The sequence below is a fragment of the Globicephala melas genome, chromosome 19 (assembly GCF_963455315.2).
Source record: "Globicephala melas chromosome 19, mGloMel1.2, whole genome shotgun sequence".
NCBI classification, from domain to species: domain Eukaryota; kingdom Metazoa; phylum Chordata; class Mammalia; order Artiodactyla; family Delphinidae; genus Globicephala; species Globicephala melas.
Genome location: NC_083332.1, coordinates 27,443,282 through 27,468,491, shown reverse-complemented (window position 1 = coordinate 27,468,491; position 25,210 = coordinate 27,443,282). Strand labels below are relative to the sequence as shown.

Sequence of the window (25,210 nt, the reverse complement as noted above, 5' to 3'; positions counted from 1 at the left end):
TATGCCACGTAAAGACAATTTTAAAAGTTCTTTCAAACTTTTAAGGAAAGATAATTTCCATGTTACGTACTGTTGTATATCTTTTCTATACAGGATGTATCTTTTCTGAATATTATTTTTAATGATTCAGAATGTGTGTTTCCTATTATGAATAATACCTGTGATTAAACATAAAAAATTTAAAACTTACATGAACATATATTTTTCTATTTACAATTAGAAGATTGAAATGGCATCTACTGGCTCCCTCCATTCAAGATGGAAAATCAAACTTATTTCCTCCAACTCGTTCCTCTCTGCTTTCCTTTCTGCTTTTGATAATCTCTACTTAGGTAAGCTTCCCTTTATAAGAATTATGAAAGACATTTTCACAGTTTTATGATCTTACTCATAACTATTTAGACCTAAGTCTATATAGTACTGGTTTAGAAGCTCAACATGACTACTTCTGTACCACAATTTACCTATCTTCAGTTCTCCACTGAAATGATGAACAATGAGAAGTGTTTTCGTGATGGGTACATGAGTGCTATGTGTCTCTAATGCTGACCACATCCAGCAGAAACTCTCTGAGCTGTAAAGGAAAAAAAAAAAAAGCTTTGCCTTGTTTTCATATTTTCTTGGCTATTTCAGTGAAGAATGGGAGCTAGCACTCTGCATTCAAATAAACATTTTGCCCTCAACTCTCCACAATTACATTGTATGAACCTGACAAAAATTCCTAGCTACTAATTAATTTCACTTTACAAATAGGACAAGTGGGAAGGGGAGGAAGCCAAGAGCAATTTACTAGGCTACTAATAGTAAATAATAAAACCTGCAATTTTAATATTCTCAGGCCATTATACTATATACACCCTGCATTTCTCTTAAGTCATTAGTTAAAATAAATCCTGAAGCACAGAAAAACATTACCAAAAGAACACCAAAATTTCAAAACAAGACCCCTGGTGTTACCAAGTTACCTAGATGTGCTGCTTCACATTGTGCGCTAGCCCTACTGTCAACAGAGAAAATAACAGGGTTTGGAAATTACCACCACTCCATCAATGACACAAAAAAATACCTATCAAACACACACCAAAATGGAAGATGTTTCATTTCACACAGATGAAATGAAATCAGAGCAGTTAAACATGTAAAGTTTACTTTTTTTTTTTTTTTTTTGCTGTAGTTGGCCTCTCGCTGTTGTGGCCTCTCCCGTTGCGGAGCACAGGCTCCGGATGCGCAGGCTCAGCGGCCATGGCTCACGGGCCCAGCCGCTCCGCGGCACGTGGGATCTTCCCGGACCGGGGCACAAACCCGTGTCCCCTGCATCGGCAGGCGGACTCTCAACCACTGCGCCACCAGGGAAGCCCAAACATGTAAAGTTTAAATGTAACTTTCTTTCCCAGGTCTAAACTAACAGGGAGCAGGACCCTCTCCAAATCTCACAGAATAGGACCACTTCACTTAAAAGTAGGCAATGGAGAGTGAGGAGTTAACTGAAGCGATCTGAACCAAAATGTATTTCCTAACAGCCCAGCTAGATCCAGACAGACATCAGAACTCAAACTGACCAAGTGACAACTAGGGGCTAATTCAATGGGAATGCATGCTCCCCTGCATTTATCTTACTACGGCATTTCTAGAAAATTTTGAATTAAGAATGAAACTAAGAAATTCAGCTTCAGTTTTTCTGGTAAAACACCGTCAACTAGAGGGCAATATTCTGTCATGAATGTAAACATGAAATAAATTAAGAAATAAATTTACCGACATAGTCCACAGCAGCTGTATATACAGTTGCCAAAAAACTACATGTCCAACAACAGGTAAATGGATAAATCAACTACTGATATATGCAGTAACATGGATGAGCTTTAAAATAATTATGCTGAGTGACGGAACCAATAAAAGGGGGGGGCACATACTATATCATTCCATTTATATATAAAATTTTAGCCACACACATTAATGTGTTAAGTGAGCCTATCAAAAAAAAACTAATTAATATAGGGTTGTTTTAACCTTAACACTGCCCCAGCATAGTTAACACAAATATGCTTCATTCTGGGCCCTCTTTGAGACAAAAATAATTTTTTTGAATGCTCAATACCAGACAGCATGGTCCTCTGTAGATTAACCGAAAAGTATTTTTTTTTTAGAAAAGTATTTTTTAATATTAAAAATTCAACATCCTGAAATCTAGTATGTATATCATACCTCATGTGGGGCATAAACGTGCGTTTTAGGGCTAATGCTTCAAAATTTCTAGCATTGTTTTAAATGTAAGAGTTTTATTAGCCAGGATAATATATCTGTTCAATTTTCAAAAGTCAACCATACAGCTATACTTATGCCAAAAGTAGTTCAGGCAATCAACCCCCTGCTGAACTCAACAAACCTTGTATGTAAACTTGACAAAAGAGTGTCCAATAACAGACATAAATTCAAATAAAATGATTCTGAAGATTCTGAAAGACGATTGAGTATATTCTTACCCCAAGAGAAAATACATAACAAATACATAAGAAAACTGGTATAAAATGCTCCTGATAGGTAGAAAAATTCTACTGAAGGATAGAGAGATGAAAAGAATTTAAACTCTTTAAATAAGTTCTAGTGGGAGAAAAACAAACTTCCAAATGGTAAAACTGTTCCACTGTTATCCTGCCTTTATATGTAATTATTTCCTTTAGAAAACATAAAAGATGTACTGTCTCTAGTACTGAGTTGGCACTTACTGCCAACTACCTCAAAACTGTTTTGTTTTCCTATGTTCCTGACAAAGAGCACATAAATATAAAAGTTTATTGTCTGACTATTGGTATTGAGAAACACATTTTTCACCAATTACAGAAAATCTTACTTTCTCCAAAATTAGGCGAAAGGTACTTCCATGAAGCACCTTCTTTTCCTTTTCATCCTAAAACCTACATGACACAAGTTTGGTCTCTAAATAGTTTACATCATGAACTACTATAACAGGAAGTCAATGGGGAGTATTTCAACAGAATTTGCTTGAGCTTCCTGAGTGACAATCGGACCGCAAAAAAAGGTGTTACTTTGTTTGCTCACCAGTTGTACTTTTGTTCCAGGGAAGTTCCACCATAAGTTCTAAATAATTTCTAGTCAGAGCATATTCTGGCATCGACTGAGGCATTTTTTTGAGCCTGTGTGGAAAGAATACATAGCAAATCTGTTCAAGAACATAGAAAAATTCTGTAAAACAGAAAAACCCAAGTATATCTCCCTTTCATGGCCAGATATATCATGCATTTTTGGCTAAACAAATCTGAAAAAAGTTTTAAAAATCTAGTTAATAAAATGATTATTTTGTTTTAAACAGATACTTGTAAACTGGTGGGGAACACTATATGTGATTCTATCCTTGAAATATGGCCTTATCAGTATCAGTATCTCACAGGGAGGGTCTAAGTCACACTTACCCATGATTTACTTAAGTGCCTAATCATGCATAATACAATAATTACATATTGTTTTGTATCAGAGATGAAGTCAGCTCACCAGATATTTAATAAAAAAATGCAACTTCCAAAATATATGCAGTGCGTAATAAGGTGTTCTGCACAAAACAGATGTTCCGCATTTATTAACTAATATCAGAGTCGATATAAAATATGCCTCAACAACATTTATATTCTTAACTGTGAACCTCAGAAGTCAAACCTTCAGTTACCGAGCAATCAGTTAGGTTGATTACAATTCACTCATAAAAGAAAATGCAATATAGTTACAACGTTACAAGTATGGAAAGGAAAAATGGGTTTTCTATTTAACCCTGAGATTATCCAGAAAATGTAATCAATCCATGTACCCTATCCTGTCATCAAGGTTCCCCTGTACTTTATCTTGTACAAAGAGAAAGTGACAGTCCCTACCCTCTAGAGTTTATAATCTAAGGAAGAAAATAGTAACTGAATAAACATTATTTCTAAGCAAAATATGGTCTTTGTTTTTGGCTGCATTGGGCCTTCATTGCTGCGCGTGGGCTTTCTCTAGTTGTGGTGAGCCGGGGCTACTCTTTGTTATGGTGCGGTGTGTGCGCTTCTCACTGTGGTGGCTTCTCTTGTTGCGGAGCACAGGCTCTAGGCGCACGGGCTTCAGCAGTTGTGGCTCGCAGGCTCTAGAGCACAGGCTCAGTAGTTGTGGCGCACGGGCTTAGTTGCTCCGCGGCATGTGGGATCTTCCCAGACCAGGGCTCGGACCTGTGTCCCCTGCATTGGCAGGCGTATTCTTAACCACTGCGCCACCAGGGAAGCCCAAAATATGGTCTTAAGACTGTGAAAAGGAATACTACCTAACACCATACACAAAAATATACTCCAAATGGATTAAAGACTTAAATGTAAGACCAGACACTATAAAACTCTTACAGGAAAACAGGAAAAACACTCTTCGACATAAACCACAGCAAGATCTTTTTTGACTCACCTCCTAGAGTAACAGAAATAAAAACAGAAATAAACAAATGGGACATAAACTTAAAAGCTTTTGCACAGCAAAGGAAACCATAAACAAGACAAAAAGACAACCCTCAGAATGGGAGAAAATATTTCCAAATGAAACAGACAAAGGATTAATCTCCAAAATCTACAAACAGCTCATGGAGCTCAATATCAAAAAAACAAACAATCCAGTTAAAAAATGGGCAGAAGACCTAAATAGACATTTTACCAAAGAAGACACAGATGGCCAAGAGGCACATGAAAAGATGCTCAACATCACTAATTATTAGAGAAATGCAAATCAAAACTACAATGAGGTGTCACCTCACACCAGCCAGAATGGCCATCATCAAAAAATCTAGAAACAATAAATGCTGGAAAGGGTGTGGTGAAAAGGGAACCCTTCTGCACTGTTGGTGGGAGTGTAAACTGATACAACCACTATGGAAAACAGTATGGAGGTTCCTTAAAAAACTAAAAATAGAACTACCATATGACCCAGCAATCCCACTACTGGGCATATACCCTGAGAAAACCATAACTCAAAAAGACACATGTACCACAATATTCACTGCAGCACTATCTACAGTAGCTAGGACATGGAACCAACCTAAATGTCCATCGACAGATGAATGGATAAAGAAGATGTGGCACATATATACAATGGAATATTACTCAGCCATAAAATGAAACAATAAAATTGAGTTATTTGTACTGAGGTGGATGGACCTAGTGTCTATCATACGGAGTGAAGTAAGTGAGAAAGAGAAAAACAAATACCTTATGCTAACGCATATATATGAAATCTAAAAAAATGGTACTGATGAGCCTAGTTGCAGGGCAGGAATAAAGAGGTAGACATAGAGAATGGACCTGAGGACACAGGGTGGGAGAGGGAACCTGGGGTGAAGTGAGAGTAGCATCGACATATATACACTACCGAATGTAAAATAGTTGGCTGGTGGGAAGCAGCATCACAGCACAGGGAGATCAGCTCGGTGCTTTGTGATGACCTAGAGGGGTGGGATAGGGAGGATGGGAGGGGGGCTCAAGAGGGAGGGGATGGGGGGACTTGTGTATGCATATGGCTGATTCACTTTGTTGTACAGCAGAAACTAACACAGTATTGTGAAGCAATTATACTCCAATAAAGATTTATTTAAAAAAAAGACTATGAAAAGGCAGTTGCAATAGTGGTCATGTTTGATAGCATACAGTAGGTGGAAGAGTTGTATCATTTATACTCAGCATTTGAGGAAAAGACTAGTGAAAGTGGTGTTGATTCAGGAGTATTAAGAACATTTTGAGAATCAGATTCTGGTGGAAGAATGAAGAGGAAAAAGCACTCCACAGATCACAGCTATAACCTGAGAATTAGGAAAGCCATAAAGATAAGAAATATAACAGTTGACAACGGAAAGGTAAGATGAATAGAGTGGTCCATGACTATACTAAACTTAAGAAAAGGAGAAAGATCAAAGAATATGAAACAAATGACTCAGCTTTGTAATGCAAATTGGCAGATTCATTTCCATGAGCAACAATTTTTAACGTTAATAAGCAAAATGAAAATACTAGTGAACGAACAGCTTCTACAATTTACCTTTTTATCTCTTTGACGCAGACTTTGTGGGCCTGGTCTGGCATACTGGATGTTCGTATTTTTTTCTCTAGCATGACAATGTCATCATTGTCTTCATCCTCATCCTCATCTTCTAAAGTACCTGGGATGTGTGTAATCCTCCTGATAGGGCGTATTGCTATAACCTAAAGCATAAAGTAGAGAAGTAAAACCACATGTCAAAATAAATTGGAAACGAAGTATCCAGCTAGACATATACATTTTTATGGCTAGAGTCTAAATCTTTAGGAACTAAAGTTCAGAAAAAGTAGGACGCACATGCACATATGGAGGGAGCAGGATTTAAAAAGCAGACCAAGATAAGGTGGACATGATTCTTCCATATATGCTAACACTACCAGCATGAGACAAAAAAAAAAAAAAAAAAAAGCAAGGAACTGGCTACTAGAAATAATTAAAACATCTAAGAATTGTCTTTTCTTGAGCTACTACTGCAGCCACTATTTCTTGATAAACTTATGACCACTTAACCATTTGGCAACTGAATAAATTCCATTTTGCCCCCTACACTACAAAGTTTCTCTCTAACATCTTTAATCTTTCCACCATTGCTTCTATTCTGTTTGTCGTCAACAGACAGAAAAGTCCTCCTCCTTTCAAAATATTTTATCTTACCTCCGTTCCCTTCCAGTTATACATTATTTAATTCCCTTGTGATATTCTGCTTTTCCAACAAGAGGCTTTAACCACCACTTCCCCCTTCCTACCAATTACTTAGTAATTTGTACTTTGTACTTTGGTTTTTGTCTCCATTGTGCTGAAATCGTTCTTTGAAATCCAACAACATTCTCCTTTGCCAAGTCAAATGGTCTTATTTAAGTTCTCTTTCTCCATGACTCTCTATCATATTTTAAAACTACCTGCTCTTTTGAAATTCTCAACTCATTAATATCATGAATCAACTCTAGCCATTACTGGAGCAAAATGGTGTACTGGTATTGAATTTACACTTGATCTTAGCCAAAAGGCCGAGAAGCAATGGTATTGAATTTAAATGTCTCGGAATTTATTTTTTAACCTATGAAATTACCTATTTAATACATTCAAATATATAAAGTTAAAAACATAAAACAGTAAAAAAAAAGTTATTTTATAAAAACAGAAATATTAAATACATACTTTTATTCTCGCATTAAGTCATTAGCAAACAAAATTAATAAAATATTTTAAAGTATGAAAAGCTAAAAATAAAATATTTAAGTGAGATTTTATAAAAGCACATCAATTATTTCATTGCTGAGACAAAAGTACTGTTTTATGCAATTTTTCCCCAGCCGCTAAAAGAGAACTTTGAACTCTTCGGGGAATAGGCAAGGAGACAGTTTTAGGCAAACTCCAAAAATTGTCCTCTGATTCCTACATTTTCAAGTAACAGTTGCTTGTTTGATAATTTTCTGGAGCAACTTTCTTTTTAAGCAATGGTAATATTAGTTGCTAGCAAGCTGTAAGTTTTCTGTCTCCCAATGCAGAGTGTACACTGGCTTGTCCTTTTGCACAAAATAAATAACTGAGTTGATCTGATCTCAAGCAGATTTCTGGTGTTTGCTTTCAATGGCATGGTATTCTAGAACACCAACCACCAGATGAGCTACTCCCATCTCTCTCATTCTCAGCCTACTTTCCTGCTCCTTCTTTAGTCCCACCAGGGAGGAATCCTTCCCGTCTGCTCTTCTGTCTCCACAATGTCTTCTCTTCAATGGAGGAACGCTTCTGTGCTGATGACCATCAAATCTGTAACATTATTCTCAACCTTCCACTGAATTTCCAACAGCCTTCTGGTTCTCCAACAGCTTTCTTAGAACCATCATCACTCTTGTCCACATCAAATATGTTTTCCTGATCCTAACTCTGCCCACACATAACAACAGTAAAACCAACAGCTCAAAGTAGTCTTCAGACAGATCGCATCTTCCATACAAATACACAAATCAATAGAGAAGTGAAGGATTATTTGATAATGGTGTTAGGTCAAATAAAAAGGGAAAAAATATAACTGCTATCGTTACCTTATTAACAGGGCAAAATAAAATACATATAGGTTAAAAAGTTCAATACTTTTTAAAAATCAACAAAAGGAAAACTAAAAGGAAAGTGGATATTATCAAATCCCAGGAGGATAGAGGACTCTAAGCTTAGAAGAAGGGAAAAGACTAACAGTTTATATATGAAAATTGAAACTTTTATAAGTTAAAACAAAAAACTTTTATAAGTTAAAAAAAAAAAGTCAGCCAAAAAACTTTAAAAAGTAAAAACAATTAAATTTTTAAGAAAGCCAAATTATGGCACAACACACTGACACAGTCCTTTTAGGAAACAATTCTGTGGTATGTTCTTAATACTGTATACAATGAAAAAAAGTCATACTCAAAGACACTCATCGTGGTTATTTGCCAATTTTTAAAATACTGAAAACATCACACAATGTTTGGCAGAAAGAAAAATGGCTTAGTAAACTATCCCTTTCAATGATTACCAAAACAAAAACAAAAAATGAGAAAATGTCTACATGCTTAAAAGGAAAAAAAAAAGATCCAGACAAGGAGAAGTAGCAGGGGGAAACAAACTAAAATTCAAAATTGTATCAGTAACTTGAGTGTAAGAGACAATGAACTTGTTTCTTCTTGTTCCTTTCTTTATTTATTCCCCCATGTTTTTTCTTCAAAAAAAAAAAAAAAACCCTGAATCTCACATCACACAAAAACAACTAGGAACCTGAAGAAATGGATTAAAAGAAGCATTTACCCGCTTATCATCATCTTGCTTGTGTTTTCTGGTTTTCTGAAGTAATTTCAGGCCTTCGATTTGTCTGACAAGCAGTGGTATGGTCATCTTGAACCGTTCCTCCAGACTCACAGCATCTAAAATCTGAGGAAATGTATAGCATCTCTCTCTCAGAAACACATGCTCCAAAAACAAGGCAGTCAAGACTCATGACTTAAATTGAGTAGAAAAGACAATTCTATCAATATTCACAGCTACACTATGGTTAACACAACCAAATTATCAGCAAGGTAATCTGACACAAATATCAGAATCCTAAAAAAAACAAGAATAGGGCTTCCCTGGTGGCACAGTGGTTGAGAGTCCACCTGCCAATGCAGGGGAAACAGGTTCGTGCCCTGGTCCGGGAAGACCCCACATGCTGCGGAGCGGCTGGGCCCGTGAGCCATGGCTGCTGAGCCTGCGCGTCCGGAGCCTGTGCTCCTCAACGGGAGAGACCACAGCAGTGAGAGGCCCGCGTACCGCAAAAAAAAAAAAAAAAAAACACAAGAATAAAAATACCTTGAGTTTCCATTTAAAGATGAAGCCTTATGTATTGTTCCAAGAGCAAGAACAAAACACATTTTATGTCAACTCTTTCTGGGAATTATTCTCTTAAAGCCCAGTCTACATATTAGGTCTATACAAACTTTAGGTTCAAAATATTAAATTTTTACATACACAAGAGACTAGGAGCACTTTTAACCAACCTCCACTAACAATTTGTCTGAGTGACTAATACTCTCTGGTCCTTCAGTAAAATACCCTTGCTAAGCCTACAGCCAGGTCACTCTCTAGAGCTCCTGCCTTCTCTGCTCCTACCAGCTGAACCGAATTCTTGTGTTTAAACCCAGCCTGTCTGCATTAGTTGCACTTGCTAGTATAATTGTTAGACTGAAGTATTAAATAAACTGGGGATTTATTTAATAAATAAGGAGGGTTGTTTCAATGAAAACTAACTTTAATGTTCTACGAAGATTCAATAAAGCAGACTGCTTAAAAGTACTACAAAAATAAATGTGCAAGAAAACTTTTATAGTTTGCAGGAAAGACATTCAAATCTAAGAGTCCGCACTTGGATTATTTTTCAAGTATCTTAGAAACTCATTTCACTTTAAATAAAAAAACCTGAAAATCACAAAAAATCATAAATATCGCATCATAGGGGTGGTTAACGTAAGAAACCTGAAGAATTCTAAAAAAGCAGGCCTATACACAAGGGAAAGGTCACAGCTCCACACTTTTAAAAGTAGTGAGACATGGGCTTCCCTGGTGGCATAGTGGTTGAGAGTCCGCCTGCCGATGCAGGGGACACGGGTTTGTGCCCCAGTCTGGGAGGATCCCACATGCCGCGGAGCGGCTAGGCCCGTGAGCCATGGCCGCTGAGCCTGCGCGTCTGGAGCCTGTACTCCGCAACGGGAGAGGCCGCAACAGTGAGAGGCCCGCGTACCGTAAAAAAAAAAAAAGTAGTGAGACAAAGCATATTTACATATTTAAGTTAAATTAAATATTTAGCTTTTTTATTATTCTAGCTTTAACTTTTTCCACAAATTGACAGACTACCAGTACTGATAATGCAAATACAAGAACTGCCTAAGTATACAAAAATGTAAAGCAATCACTGTAAAAGTCAACTTAAGCCTCGTAAAAGCATCTTAACTACTTGAGTCTCCAGTATCTTACCTGAAAGTCAAAATTTACTATCTAGATCTCAATAGGAAGTGACAAAGCAACGTGGCATTCCAGAGTGGAACACTGTTACCTGGAGCTTCTCTTTGTTGCTTGTTCGGATAATTGATGTCAGAATGTCTGGTAAAGCTTCCCTCGGAAGACTATCTAAAAGACGTCTCAATTTAGCAACTGCGGGGACAGACATATCCAACATTTCAACCAACTACAAGGGAAAAAAAAGTCTTTTTAATGAAATATGGCATTATTTGTGAATTTAAAAAATCAAATTGTCATAGAGGTTTAATGTTTTGGCCTCAGGGAAAGTCTTTGTTTCTGAAAAATCACTGATTATTAGAGTTCAGGCATTTTTACAGGACTCAGAGGAAAAGAGAAGTACTTTTAAAATGTCAATCAGAATGAAAAGCAAAAATGGTTCAGAAAGTGGATAAGGGCTTCCCTGATGGCGCAGTGGTTAAGAGTCCGCCTGCCAATGCCGGGGACACGGGTTCGTGCCCCGGTCCGGAAAGATCCCACATGCCGCGGAACGGCTGGGCCCGTGAGCCATGGCCGCTGAACCTGTGCGTCCAGAGCCTGTGCTCCGCAACGGGAGAGGCCACAACAGTGAGAGGCCCGCATACCGCAAAAAAAAAAAAAAAAAAAAAAAAAAAGTGGATAATACTAATGTTTATAAAAGGCTTTGTAAATTTGTGATTTTATTTTACTTTGGAAAAAAATTAAAATTTATAGAAAAATTGCAATAGTACAAGAAACTCCTTCCCCTAATATCCTTCCCCTAAATTCACCAATTGTTAACATTTTGTTACATCTGCTTTCTCTCTCCCCAACTCTATACACACACACACACACACACACACACACACACACACACACACACTATTACTGCTGAATGTTTTACAGTAAATCACAGACATCATGACCCTTGTTCTTAAGAACCAAGGCATTCTCTTACACAATCAGTGTAATTGTCAAATTCTGGAAATTTAACATGGTTGATGCTATTATATTAACCAATCGGTAGCTGAAATACTGTTTTTCAGAAGAACACTGGATTAACTAGAATCTGAGCACTGACTGAATGATTTTTTAAAAAACAACTTCCAGGGTATAGCCTGGAGTTAAGACAGATTAAGCTCAAGGCAACCTTTCAGTAACTGTGATAGTCACTGGGGCTACTGACAAAGTTTCCCTTTCCTTTTCACCTCATGGTAGGGCTGCTCTATCTCACCTTTGAATACAGATGTACATGGCTATGGGTCCTGCCTTGAACCATGAAACATGAGGGGAAGTGACAGTTCCTTCTGGGCAGAAGCATCAAAAGCCACTGAGAGCTCTGCCACATTTCCTTTTCCTTCCTCAGCAATAACGGAAGCACGTTTTGAAATGAATCTCCAACCCACTGGGGTCCCGAGGTGACTCTAATTGCTAGATCACCACACTCGCTGGTTTGGGGCATGAAGTGTGAGTGAGAAATACACCTTTGTCACGCTATGTGACTGAGATTCTGGAGTACTTAACACAGCAAAACTAACTTAACACCACACTGACTAACACAGATGATGTACCAAATCCTCATACAGTCACTCTAATGAGATTTCATATGCCAGAAATAAGCAAACCTCTCTAAAAGCACTGTAACTTTGGAACCTATCTGTTACCTGCCTAGAGTCAAAAGAATTAAAGCATAATTATGATGACGCTGTCCAGGTGGGAGAAGTAGATAATAAAATTGGAAAACTCTTTCTCCTAAAGTCATTCTAAGAAAATAAAACAGTACTTCAAGTACTGTTAAAACAGTACTTCATTCTCCAAGTACTTATTGAGTACAAACTATCTGTCAGACACAATAAAGGGCTCAGTGTAACATGGTTAAAGCAGGGATGAATTCAAGTTTGGTAGGGAAAAGAGACCTACAAGACAAATTTCAATACAGCGTGATAAGCATTATATTAAAAGGGATGTTTAAGCGATTGTGGATACGCATGCAAAGGAGCACTAACAGCCTATAGGAGTTGGGAAAGCATAAGTCAAGTCTGAAAATTCAGAGGAGAAGCACTCTTAGCAGACAGAACAGAAGGTAAAATCACAGAGACATGAAATAACAAGATGTGAAGCTCTCTGACATACAGTGTGGCTAGAACTCTGGGTATAAATGGAAGTAACTAGAGTTGCGAAGGGCCTTAACGTTATACCAAGAAATGTGAACTTTACCCTAGAGCCGTTAAAGTCTTCTACTCAGGGGAGAGGCATACCCAAAGCTTCTTTAGAAAGGATTAATGAATAGGTGGGTGACAAAGAGAAGCAGCTAGAAGGAAACCGAAAGCTCCTGAAGAAGTCTACTGCTGAGGGCTGTAGAAGAAGATGTAGAGGGGATGGAAGAAAAGCATTAGCTGGAAACAATCCTGATGTCTAAGAAGAGAAATGATAAAATTATGATATCCCAACTCAATGGAATTCATAAAAGTACTTAATACGAAAGTTAGATATAGATAAGAAAACAAAACATAAGACTGAATAGGAACCAAGACAAGAAGACAAGCAAAAATAAAATTGGATGCATGATGGCAGTAAATAGTGGTGATGTTTCTCTCTAAAAATCCCTTTAATGTCATTACAGAATCTTTACATATTTAAATTTTTGTTGTTGATTGATAGTGGAGAGAAGTAAAGAACAAGAGAAAGAAGCTATAAAGCTATGCCCAACATAAGAACGGAGACTCAGGGAGGATTACTCAGGAAAAGGAAGACAAATTCTATTTTCCACTCTATTTTCTTCACTCCTGAACAGTACATTCACTTACTCTGGTTCTCAAACTGAAGTCTCTTTCAGCCCCCACAGCAGCTGTAGTGCCAAATTTTCTATTTTTCTATTGTTGTTCACCACACTAGCAATGTGTAGCTTCAAATGCCACATCAGGTACAAATACCATAGGCTATGAACACCTGCCTATGCACGCCTAATGTGTGCTTCCCTCCCAGAATTCTAGAGGATCAAGGTTTCAGCCATACTTGAAACCATGGGCTTAATCTTCCATACCACTCACAGTGTGATCCTGACTTCTGAACCAACATAACATATAATTTGATGCCTAGATAGTCTAGTGACAAATAGCTTCTGTACAGTATTTTAATGTTTAAGATTATTTAGGTTTAATAACTACCTGGTTTGGAGACACTGGAAATTATAAGGAAAACTCTAGAAATACTCTTTGGAAAAAGTTTAGGAAGGGTTGGCTAGTATGTCCTAGAATGATTTAGGTACAATCCCAGACAAAAGCAGTTTGAAATCAATGTACTATAATATACTGAGAAATCATTTAAACATATACTGCCCGAAAACTTCACCACTCAACAAATTCATCACATCTTAGGGCAACAAAGAAACCGAAGAGGGTTTTAAGGAAAAACTAAAAGCAACTCACTTGTACTGCATATTTGTAAAACTGTTCCGATAGTTCTCCTAGCTCCTCCCTAGTCTTACAGGTGTTGGGAAACTCCTCCAGCCAGTCCAGCTGTTCCACTTTGGCAACAGGATATGGCTTCTCTTTTACGACCTGTACAATCTGGAAGCGGCACAGGCCCGTAATCAGCAAAGTATAGTGGGGCTTGGGCCAGTTACTGCCCACAACCTGGACCGCCAGTGCAGCTGTCCCAATCCTGAAAAACACAGAACATCAGTATTACAAATGCTCAATATGGTAGAAGAGAAACTTACCTCAAGAATAAAGACGCAGACGTAGAGAATAGACTTGAGGACACAGGGAGGGGGAAGGGTAAGCTGGGATGAAGTGAGAGAGTGAAAACGACATATATACACTACCAAATGTAAAATAGATAGCTAGTGGGAAGCAGCGGCACAGCACAGGGAGATCAGCTCGGTGCTTTGTGACCACCTAGAGGGGTGGGATAGGGAGGGTGGGAGGGAGACACAAGAGGGAGGGGATATAGGGATATGTGTATACATATAGCTGATTCACTTTGTTGTACAGCAGAAACTAACACAACATTGTAAAGCAATTATACTTCAATAAAGATGTTAAAAAAAAAAAGAAACCTCAAAAGGGTTGCCTTTTCTGAGAAATTCATTAAAAACCAAAGAACGTCCCAAGTGCAAATGAATTATTTCTCTATTTAACTTAGCATCCAGTACAAGTCCCTACCATCTGATACGGGGCCATCTCATTCTAATTAGCCATTCAAAAATTAGGTAGAAATTCCTAAACATCTGGATTATTTAAGCATAGAAACATGAGTAAATGCAGCTGAGATTTATACAGGAATTAATTTTGCCCGCTGGGAATGAGGCAATCTTACACCAGAATATATATGAGCATTTTAGACAGATTTAAACAGCGTGATGTAAACCAATCTAAGAAATCTTCTGATACCAGTTTTGCTACTAACACCAAGCCAGGTTTTTTACATAATCAATCTATAAAACTGCCATCAGATCTGGGAATTAACACGTATGTCCTTGAATTTTGAATTTCTCAATCTGGGGCTAAATATCAGAGGCCACACTTTCATGGACTGAGGAGAGTTAGTCACAGACCTACATCTCAGGAAGACGTCAACCTAGTTCTGTTTAAGTGGTAATCACCTCACCTAACACGAGCTGAAAATGTTATACTTTAAGTCTTAGCTCCATATCACGCAATTCTGACCAAGTCACATATAAACTAATTCACAGAAAGAAAGCTTCATCCAAACTAAGCTGAAGTGATACGAAACAGAAAGATCAATGTTCAGAGGACACTTCCAGATCCCAAACTACCATTATAGTTTCTCCCCTCAGGCACAGGAAAGCTTGTAATTTCAGAAAGAAACTAAAATCAAAGTGACCAGAGCTCTCAACACCCTGGGACCATGGTGACATTGGAATACTACACTTACCCGTCTCAAACATACTGATGGCACAGACAGTATGTGCATATTTTAGTGAGCTTGCTCACTTCTAGATGCAGTTAATTCTTGATTAGTTCCTCGTAAATGATTCATTCTGTAGATTGTCTGTACCTTCAGCTTCCCACCACCACTCAGTTTATTCTGAGCCATGCATATAATTTCCTGAACACCCTTCCAGGCATATCACGTGGATAAAACTCGATTTAAACAAGAACTTAAACCAAAAAATTAGGAAGATAATTTGGTGGAGAGAAAAAACATCATGTACTTTAAAAACCTGAAATGATCTGGCAATCATCTTATTGAGTTATTTGTGTCGTGGCTGCTTTTCTTCAGTCACTAATCAAACAGTAGGTTCTATCTCCCATTCCCTTAAAACCAACTCCGACTGCCTGAAAGAGTTAGCCATACCTAAATTGATTAGAGACCAACGAAGACTATAATTCACTGCAGATGACAACCACCAATGCTTACACAATGCAGGAACAGTTTACAGTTCTATATACAAGAAACATTAACAGACAAGAAACCAGGTTCCTGGTCTAAGGGGTTTACAAACCAGAAGCCAAGGAGAAACCAGAGAGAGATGAGACAAATCCAAACTTCCATATTAGGAAACAAATTTAATTATTTGGGGTATGTCACTGATTAAAGGTAAGACTAAAAGTGAGTTTTCTAACAAAGCAAATAAAATAGTTTTCCTAACTGTGAAAGGAAGATGTTCCAAACTGGAAAGAGATTAAGTTGGATTTATACTATGCTTTTCCTCCTAATAAAAAAAATATATATAGGGCTTCCCTGGTGGCGCAGTAGTTGAGAGTCCGCCTGCCGATGCAGGGGACACGGGTTCGTGCCCCGGTCCAGGAAGATCCCACATGCCGCAGAGCGGCTGGGCCCGTGAGCCATGGCTGCTGAGCCTGCACGTCCAGAGCCTGTGCTCTGCAACGGGAGAGGCCACAACAGTGAGAGGGCCGCGTACCGGAAAAAAAAAAAAAAAAAATATATATATACACACACACATATATATATAAAGGTTTTAAATATGTTAATTATTTCTTGCTTTAAATCACTTATAGTTGACAACATACCTAAAAAAATAAAAGGGTACATAAAAAGAATGTACCCTTTTTAAAGGAAAAAACAATGATGTGTGAAATAATTAGATGGCTAGAAACAAACTACCTAGTGAAAGACATTTGGGGTAAAAGCTCTGGAAAGAAAGACGACGTTTAATGTTATTTTAGACAAGTTGCATTGCATGTTGGGCTCTAGGTTTTACATATAAAAATAGGTAAACAAAATATTCAATTAATCTAATACTTTCCTTCTAACTATGATCCATATGATACAGAGGCTTTATATCAACTCAGTCATCTTTCAAAATATCCTAGTTCTTCTATTACTATGCACTTTATTAGGCATGACCAAAAGCAACAATTTGATTTTGCAACAGATCCGCATTTATTCGTACCCAAATGTGTAGTGCTTTTTCCATTTAGGTTGTAGCTCTGTAAATCTACACCTTAATTACTGTGGTATTTTACAGTTCAAAGAATTTCTGAAATTCCTGAGAACTACTCTCAGAGTTGTAAAATATTATTTTAACCCAAAGTCTGACAACAATGGATAAGATCTGTATAATTTGGAAACTGACTTAGATAATATAAGTTTTTGAGAACCATCAAACTACAGTGGTGGGAAAATCTAAAAGCAGCACTACTGCAAAAAGCAGTTTTCCAAGATGAGGATAGCTGTGGTCTATTTGCCAACCACTTGCTTTTTTCTCTTCTTTCGTTTTTTCTTTACTTTAAAGCCCTCCATTTTTCTTGGAATCCTTAATCTTCCAAATCTTTTTTCCAAATAATGCTACTTCAGTTCTGCCCATATTAAAAGAAAGAATATGGGGTCTTCCCACTCCTTCCCCCAACCTCCATTTGTGAAATCTACACTTAAAACTACCTATGTGGGCAATGGTAAAACCATTAACATACAGGGTTATTGCACTGCAGTTTACAAAAGGCTTTCATAGGTATTATTTCATTACACACCACCGTTCACCTCTGTGAGGAAGGTAGCACTTTATTAAAAATGAGTAATTCAGATTCAAAAAGGGTAAACAGGTTAGTTATCCATGATTACACGGATATTAAATAGCAATAGGGGAGCTGAATTAGGTTTTATGACAAATTATACTCTTTTCCCACCACAATGGACAATATGATTTGTACTTATAAGAAGTATAAAAATAAACACTATTAACATAGCTTCTAAATAGCTGAGATACTGCAAGGCACAGCTATTATTTAATATCTAATGTTTACATCTTAACAACACTTAAGGAAGAGAAGTATTTCCACCAAAGCTCTGGAAGCAAAAGTTACACACTTCTGGGAAAGGACCACTGAAACATCTTTTTGGGTTTGACTTGGTGTCACCCAATTTATCTTCCTGAATATCTGATGATTTTGAGCAAAATGTATCATCATTGTTAATAAAGATTTAGAAACAAGGAAAGAGTCTATTAGGATAGTCCCAAATTCTACCAGAGATGAGGCTTCTGTGACTACAGGGTTTTTGATTTTCACTCCTTTCTTGAAAGTTCATTTCTGAATTTAAGAAACGCAACTTCCAGACAGACCTTCCTTAAAAAGAGTAAATGCAGGGCTTCCCTGGTGGCGCAGTGGTTGAGAGTCCGCCTGCCGATGCAGGGGACACGGGTTCGTGCCCGGTCCGGGAAGATCCCACATGCCGCGGAGTGGCTGGGCCCGGGAGCCATGGCCGCTGAGCCTGCGCGTCCTCCACAACGGGAGAGGCCACAACAGTGAGAGGCCCACATACCACCAAAAAAAAAAAAAAAAGAGTAAATGCAGACTTAGGAACATCTAAGTAGAGCTATTCATTACATACTTGCTAATATAAAAGACTAAATTTTAAAATCTTAGTGTTATCAGATTTCTTGAATGCTGAAGAGTGCTAATAGATACAAATAACAGTAACACATGGAGAGAGGCTTGGCAAATTATGAAACTGTGTATCTGCTCTATATAAATCATTCATTTTTTGTCAGACAAATGCCAATGAAACTAATTTGGGGTCCTAGAGATGAAGTACACAGAAAATGAAGAGGGACTGAGCATTCAGCACTATGAGGAAATGAAGGCAGGTGCCCTGAAGAATGGAAGGCTGGGAGAAGACTGCAGGGCAATCTTGAAATGCATGAAAGGACAGTGCATAAGGAATGCTAATTATCCATTTGCACTAAGAAAACAATGGGTCACTGAGGAGCCACTAAAAAGACAGTTCAGTGAAGCAGGGTGGTCTGAGGTGGCATGGGAACCAAATTCTAGACTGTGGGGATATTATCCAAAGCTCTTCCTGTGTTAGGCGACATGCCTGCACACTGACGTGCAGATAGGGACTGTGCTGTTCAAAACGGTAAAGGAATTGGTTCAGGTAAGTCAACACCTGGCCCTGCCACTTTGTATGACAAGGAACCCAGGGGAACAAATTACTTCTGCTGCTCCCTGAAGACTGAGGCATTGTCACCTGGATGGTCTAAAGGAAACTAGGGACAGGAAGAGAGCCCTCACCGTCCCTCTGATGTCCTACTACCACCTGGAAAAGCAGGTAACTGGGAAAGGACAGATTTGCGTATCGCAACAGAAATAACATTATAGATAACGCAGTACTTGTACTATTAAAGCTCTTTTAGGGACTTCCCTGGTGGTCCAGTGGTTAAGACTCCCCGCTTCCACTGCAAGGGGGTGTGGGCCAAAATAAAATAAAATGGTTACTTTAAAAAAAGCTCTTTTAACTTTTTAAAGTAAGAGCATTTAAAGGTGATATTAGAGAAAAAAGACATTGGAACCTAATACTAAGGAATGCAATGCAAACTTTCTACAGACTTTTCAAGTAGCAAATAATATTTCTAGGATAACGAGATGGTCTGCTGGGTCCTCATAATGCTGAAGTTCTATGAAGAATTTTCTATGTATGTTTTCTAACTTAAATGATTAAATTTTAACACTGCTATTCATTTAAAACAAAGGCAGCAATATGAACAGCAAGGACCAGATTACCCATCATCTGATATTAGTGATTACTTCCAAGCAGAAGAGTTTAGTTGTTTTGGAGGAATTTACATAAAAGAAATTAAAAACCCTCCAAAATCTTGCCAGAATCATACCAACAAATAGTCACTCAAACCTGAAACATGACTAATCTACTTTCGAAATTCACAGTGTACCCATGGGTAATCAGCAGAACTAAAACAAAACAGCTTATCTTGAGCACTCTTGCCTCAACAGGCAACTAAGTACCTGGGCACAGGAAGCAAAAAATTAGGGGAGAAATAAACAAAGGCTAAAGGAGTGGGGTCATATGTAGGGAAACCAAAATCCAACACAATTTGTCAGAGTTTACTGAAACTCGAAAAGTACCCAATTCCACTCAAGCAAGAAGCAAAGTATATCAGATGGAAACCAAAATGTTTTCCATGCTTGAGAAAAGCGAGGCTTTTGCAATGTGGACCAACAATGGACTGCTATGGTTTTTTTGGTTTTGTTTTGTTCTGTAAGAGGAGGGGAGGAGAACCAAATCTCCTTTGAGAATTTTAACAAAGCTATGGACTCTCCTTTAAAAGGAGAGTGTATAATCACAAGATTTTGGACAAAAATAAGACATTCCTAACTCTCCCCAAAACCACTGAGAGTCAGGCTACACCTTATTTTAAAAAAGGATAACTGTAGGTGAACGAGGGAGGAGCTCTAAGTTGAAAATACCTCAAGAAGAGTTAAGGAAAGGAGGCAGGGGCTTGGGAGGCTTGAAGATAATGGCATTTGTTGAGAGCATGCTGCGTACCAGTGCTGTCTGGTAGAAATATAACGTGAACCACATATGTAATTTTAGTAGCCACATTAGAAAATAAGACAAGTGAAATGCTAATATTTTACTTAATTCCAACATTTAATCTATATAAAATTTATCAACAACACATTTTTCATACTAAATTTTCAAAATCTAGTGTGTAGTGTACACTTATAGCACATTTAGGGTGACCAACCACCCTGGTTTGTCTGGAACTAAGGGTTTTCCTGGGATATAGGACTTTCAGGGCTGAAACCAGGACAGTCCCTGGCAAACCGGGACAACTGGTCACTCTAATACTACCATCTCAATTTGGACAAGCCACATTTCAAGTGCTCTGTAGCTAGTGGCTACAGTACTGGTCAGTGCAACCATTTATCCAGCCTGGCGCAAAACAAACCACACATGTGATTTCACTTCATCTTCATAACACACGTAAAAGACGGATGCTGCTAGTTTCCAAATTACAGCTGAAGAGAGAAATAAGCACAGGTTCAATCTGTCACCCAAAGTCACACAACTAGGGCCACGGTGTAGGGGAATCCAGTGGTAAGCTTGGGGCCTAAGAAACGTTACGATATGAGAAGACATGAGAAGATAGGAAAGTTCTAGAAAGGGAGAAAAGGGACAATGTGAACAGGGAAGGCCCTTTAGGAAGGAAAACAGAAGCAGTGAGGGGAAGAGAGAAGGCAGGGGGCGGGGGAGGCAGGGAGTGTGTTAGACAGGCACCCCCAAATTAATAAGGAAATGGTGCAATTTAGGATGGGACGGGAAAAGAGAAAACGTGAAGCAGCAAAGTATCTCCGTTAAGAGGACAAAAGAGGTGGGAAAGAAGTTAAAGAAGGAAGACAGGAGTGGGGGAAGGCAAGAGAGAAAGGAAAAGAAAGAGGGGGGCCTGGAAGGTTAAGAGCACCGGCCTAGGAGTCTGAAGACCCGGGGGGCGGGAAAGGAAATTCCCATCAGATGCTGAGCAGCTAATCGTGCAGCTTTCACGACTCCGTGAGTCATCTCATTTAACGGTCACGAGGCATTCCTCTGTCACCCCCGTCTGGCGCGTGAGTCGTCTGAAGAGGCGGAACACCGCCGCGGGGCCCCCCGAGCCCCACGCCCCGAGGCCGGGCCGGGTCTCGGGAGGAGGCCGCGCCGCCGCCGCTGCCGCTGAGCCGCCCAGCCTACCTGTGCAGCGGCGGCAGGTCCTGCGCGTCGCTGGCCGGGTCGGGAGTGTTGGGGATGACGCCCAGGATGGTGCTCTGCAGCGACGTGCCCTTGAGCAGGCGGCTCCGCACCAGCTGCAGGTTGCGGGCCGAGTCCACGCTGGTGCGCATGGTGGAGCCCGGCAGCAGCACGCCCTCGTGCGTGAGCAGAAGCGGGAGGCGGCTGGGGATCTGGATGGGGCTCAGGGATGACATGGCGACGGCCCTCCGCGCCGGGAGAGTCCCCGGGAGCCCGACAGCCGGCTTCGCGCGGCCTACAAGGCAACTACCAACCCTCACACCCCTGCGCGCCGCCGCTTCCGGCTCCGCGCTCCCGCCGGCCCCCGGGCTCGGCCGCCGCCCCGCGCCGTACACACGCGAAGAGATGCGCACTCCACCCGCCGGGGCGACCCCTGCCTCCCGGCCCCGCTACTCCGCTTTCTGCAGAGGCTCCCACAGAGCAGAGCTGTATGCCCAAGGATGATCCCATGTAAATTGTGTCCACTTGAAATGTTTGCACCTTTCTATTCGAATTGATTTTAGATGTACAAAAATATAGTAGGGAGTTTTCATGTACCTGTCACCCAGCTTCCCCTGTAATCATCTTACACAATCATCCTTCAACTATTAAAAACCAGGCAACTAACACTCCTGTTATCTAATCTTTAGACTTCCACAAATTTTGCGTTTTCTCACAAATGTCCTTTTTTCTGGTCCACGATCCCACTTTTCATTTAGTTGTGCTGTCTCCTCAATCTTTCTTTTCTTTTTTTCTTCAAAGCTTTGCAACTTTTAAAACGTATTGATCCCTTAATTTGTAGAATGTCCCTCAATTTGGGTTTATCTGATGTTCTCTCAAGATCAACATTATACATTTTTGTCAGGAAGACCACAGAAGTGATGTGCCTTAGTGATACATGATGGTGAAATGTCTTACCAATGATGATTTTGACAGTGATTCCTTGGTGAAGGTATAATAGTATCTGCTAGGTTTCTCCACTTTAAGGTACTATTTTTCTCATTATAAGTAGTAAGTATGTGTAGGGAGTTAAGTCTACATTTATTAATTGAAATCTGTAAGAAAAAGCTGCCCCATCTCGCTTCCCAATAATTGAATAATTTACTTTTTATGTTAGTATGGACTTGTGGGTATTCCGTTTTTTATGGGCTATCATGCAATATTATCATGTATATCATTGCTTGAATTTTTTCAGATTTGGCCCTTGGGAGCTCCTTCACATTGGAATTTGACTTGGGTTTGGCTGTAGTTTGCAGATGGAATTTTTTCCCCAAATATGAAGTCCAGCAATGCTGTCAGAATCCAGGAGGGAATTGAAAGTCTAGTCAAGACAACATGCATTTGTTGAGGGCCTGCTGAGTGCAAGGCCCTGGTCTGATTGTGGAGGGTAGAGAGCGGAACAGAAGGCAAGGTCCTACCCTCAAGCACCTCTTGGCCAGAGGGACAGACCCATAGACAGCTGAGTCTGATACAGTGCAGCAGGTAAGGGAAAGGAGAAGGCAGGTGTCCTAGCTGCTGTGCTGGAGACAGAAATTCAGGAACTCGGAGTCTCTGGCCTAATGCTCTTTCTCTGACGTGATCCCACCTTTTATTCATTCTCTAAACAACCATTTTTTGTACGCCTACTATGTACTGGATATTACTTTAGGTGCTGGGGATACATCAGTGAACACAGCAGACAAGGTTCCTGCTTTCATGGAGCTAACATTCTAGGGGGAGAAGCAGAAAATAAGCAAGGAAAATCCTTTTAGATGGCGATACGCCCTTTACATGGTCAGAGCAGACCTCACTGAAGAGCTGAGCCCCATACTGCAGCCATGCAGAGGCCGTGGGGTGGGTGCCAAGGCGGGTGCTATTTCGGGCAGAAGCAGCAATGATTGCAAAGACTTTGTGGCTGGAATGAATTTAGGATGTTTGAGGAGACTGCTCCTGGAATTTGCTGAGGTGGGGCCTGCTGAGGGAAGCAGGAGAGAAGAGGGAGGGGAGGCTATAGGGGACCTTATAAGGAGTGAAGAGTTGGGGTAAGGAGTCTGCTAAGGAGTTTGGGTCTTACTCTAAACCCTATGCAAGCCATAGGCAGTTTCAGGTTGTGGAATAATTTTTCAGGCTTATGTTTTCAAAAGGTCATATTGGCTGCTGTGTGGAGAATGGAATGCAAGGTTTTAAGGTCAGACACGGGGAGGCCAGTTAGGAGGTAGCTGAGATTGTCCAGGCAAGAGGTGATGAGGCTCAGACTAGAAGCAGTGGATTCAAGCCATGTTTGAATGTAGCTTCAACAGAGCACGCTGATGGATTGGACATGACGAGTGAAGGAGAAACAGTCATCAAGGATGTTCCCTAGACCAGGGCCCTAGCCGCTAGGGCCTAGAGAGCAGTTGGGCTGGTAGCAGGAGATCCTAGATCCAATCAACAAGCTCTGGATCACCTCTCTGGATGGGGCTGAGTACCTCACCCCCTGATAGACTCTAGGGGTAAAAAATATAAGATTAAAAAATGCATGGCCCAGCTCCCCAAGAGCTTACCTTTTCACCAAGACCTCCCCAAGGACAAGGGGGAAAGGCCCCATTTTTTGAAGAACTTCAAAAACCATCTTATAAACCTTGTGGTATATTTTTTGATCATGTTTAATGCTTTTAACATACACTCTCCCCAACAACAACAAGCAATGTGAGTGTCTAGTCACATAATAATAGCTGGATTTATTTTTAAATACGAATTCCTTCTGCACCGTAGAAGGTGTGGTATGGGACCGGGTCCACGTTTAAGTTGCTTGCTTTATGAACACCTTCTTTCTATCCCATCAGTCTATCTCTGTGATGGGGTGCCAGCCCACTTGGGAAAGCATCAAGAATCTAAGTGTGAGCTCTTAAGCAACCGTGTGGCTCTCCTGGTTCCTACTTTAACCAGCCCTACATCTACTTCCTTCATTGATGCACCAAATACTTATTCTGCATCTGCTATGTGCTAGGCAGTAATCTAGATTCACGGATGCATAAGTGAAACAGACAGACAAGGCCCCTGGTGTCAAAGGGCTTACAGTCTAGTGAGGTAGGCAGAAAATAAGTAAGCCCCCAAAGAAATGACAATTTCAGGAAGTGATAAGTAAAGGAAATCTAATAGGAAAATCTGTAGAAGGTGCTAGAGACAGGAGGACAAGATGAGGGAGGGAGGTCTGGGAAGGTGACCCTGCAGAAGTGGTGTTTGAGCTGAAACCTCCATGACAAGAAAGGCCAGGCTCTGCAGGGAGTTCGGAGGACAGTGTTCTCAGCAGAGGTTAGGACTCAGACAAAGACCAAGATGGGAAGGAGCTTCCCAGTTTCTAGAACAGAGAAGACCAGGCTCTGGGCTGTAGGGATTCAGCAGTCAACAAGACGGCCACGGCCAGCGAGGGGCTCCAGGAGCTCTGAGAACCAGCCCCTGGATAGCTACCCAGCTACCCAGGGAAGGCAAGGGATCCGTCTAATCATCTCAGCTTCTTCAGGCCTGGCTCTCCAGCCCTCTGCCCCTCGCCATGGGCACCTCCCCTACCCTCTGGTGCCCCTTCTGGCCTTGGACACTAGACCCTGCTGGGAAAGTGGTAAGAACAATGAGGAAATAAATCAGCTCCTCCAAAAAAGTTACCTCTCTCCAAGGGCCCCCCTCCTGTACACAGGCTGTTTCCCCATATGCCAATGGCCCGTGTCTA

At 40.1% G+C, this 25,210-nt stretch overlaps 1 protein-coding gene across 2 annotated transcripts in view; it reads right to left on the bottom strand.

Annotated features, from left to right (window-relative positions):
* Nucleotides 1-21,835, bottom strand: part of LONP2 (lon peptidase 2, peroxisomal) — a 95,772-nt gene extending 73,937 nt beyond the window's left edge. Inside the window, exons 1-6 of one of the 2 annotated variants that reach the window (XM_030833046.2) lie at nucleotides 21,490-21,835; nucleotides 13,965-14,199; nucleotides 10,616-10,747; nucleotides 8,836-8,958; nucleotides 6,055-6,218; nucleotides 3,061-3,155 (exon numbers count right to left, since the gene is read on the bottom strand). In XM_030833046.2, coding sequence (XP_030688906.1) covers nucleotides 3,061-3,155; nucleotides 6,055-6,218; nucleotides 8,836-8,958; nucleotides 10,616-10,747; nucleotides 13,965-14,199; nucleotides 21,490-21,722 — 982 coding nt within the window. In that variant the 5' untranslated portion in view covers nucleotides 21,723-21,835. The remainder of the gene's footprint in view (nucleotides 1-3,060; nucleotides 3,156-6,054; nucleotides 6,219-8,835; nucleotides 8,959-10,615; nucleotides 10,748-13,964; nucleotides 14,200-21,489) is intronic. The other variant, XM_060288284.2, reaches the window with a different exon arrangement.
* Nucleotides 21,836-25,210: the final 3,375 nt, after the last annotated feature.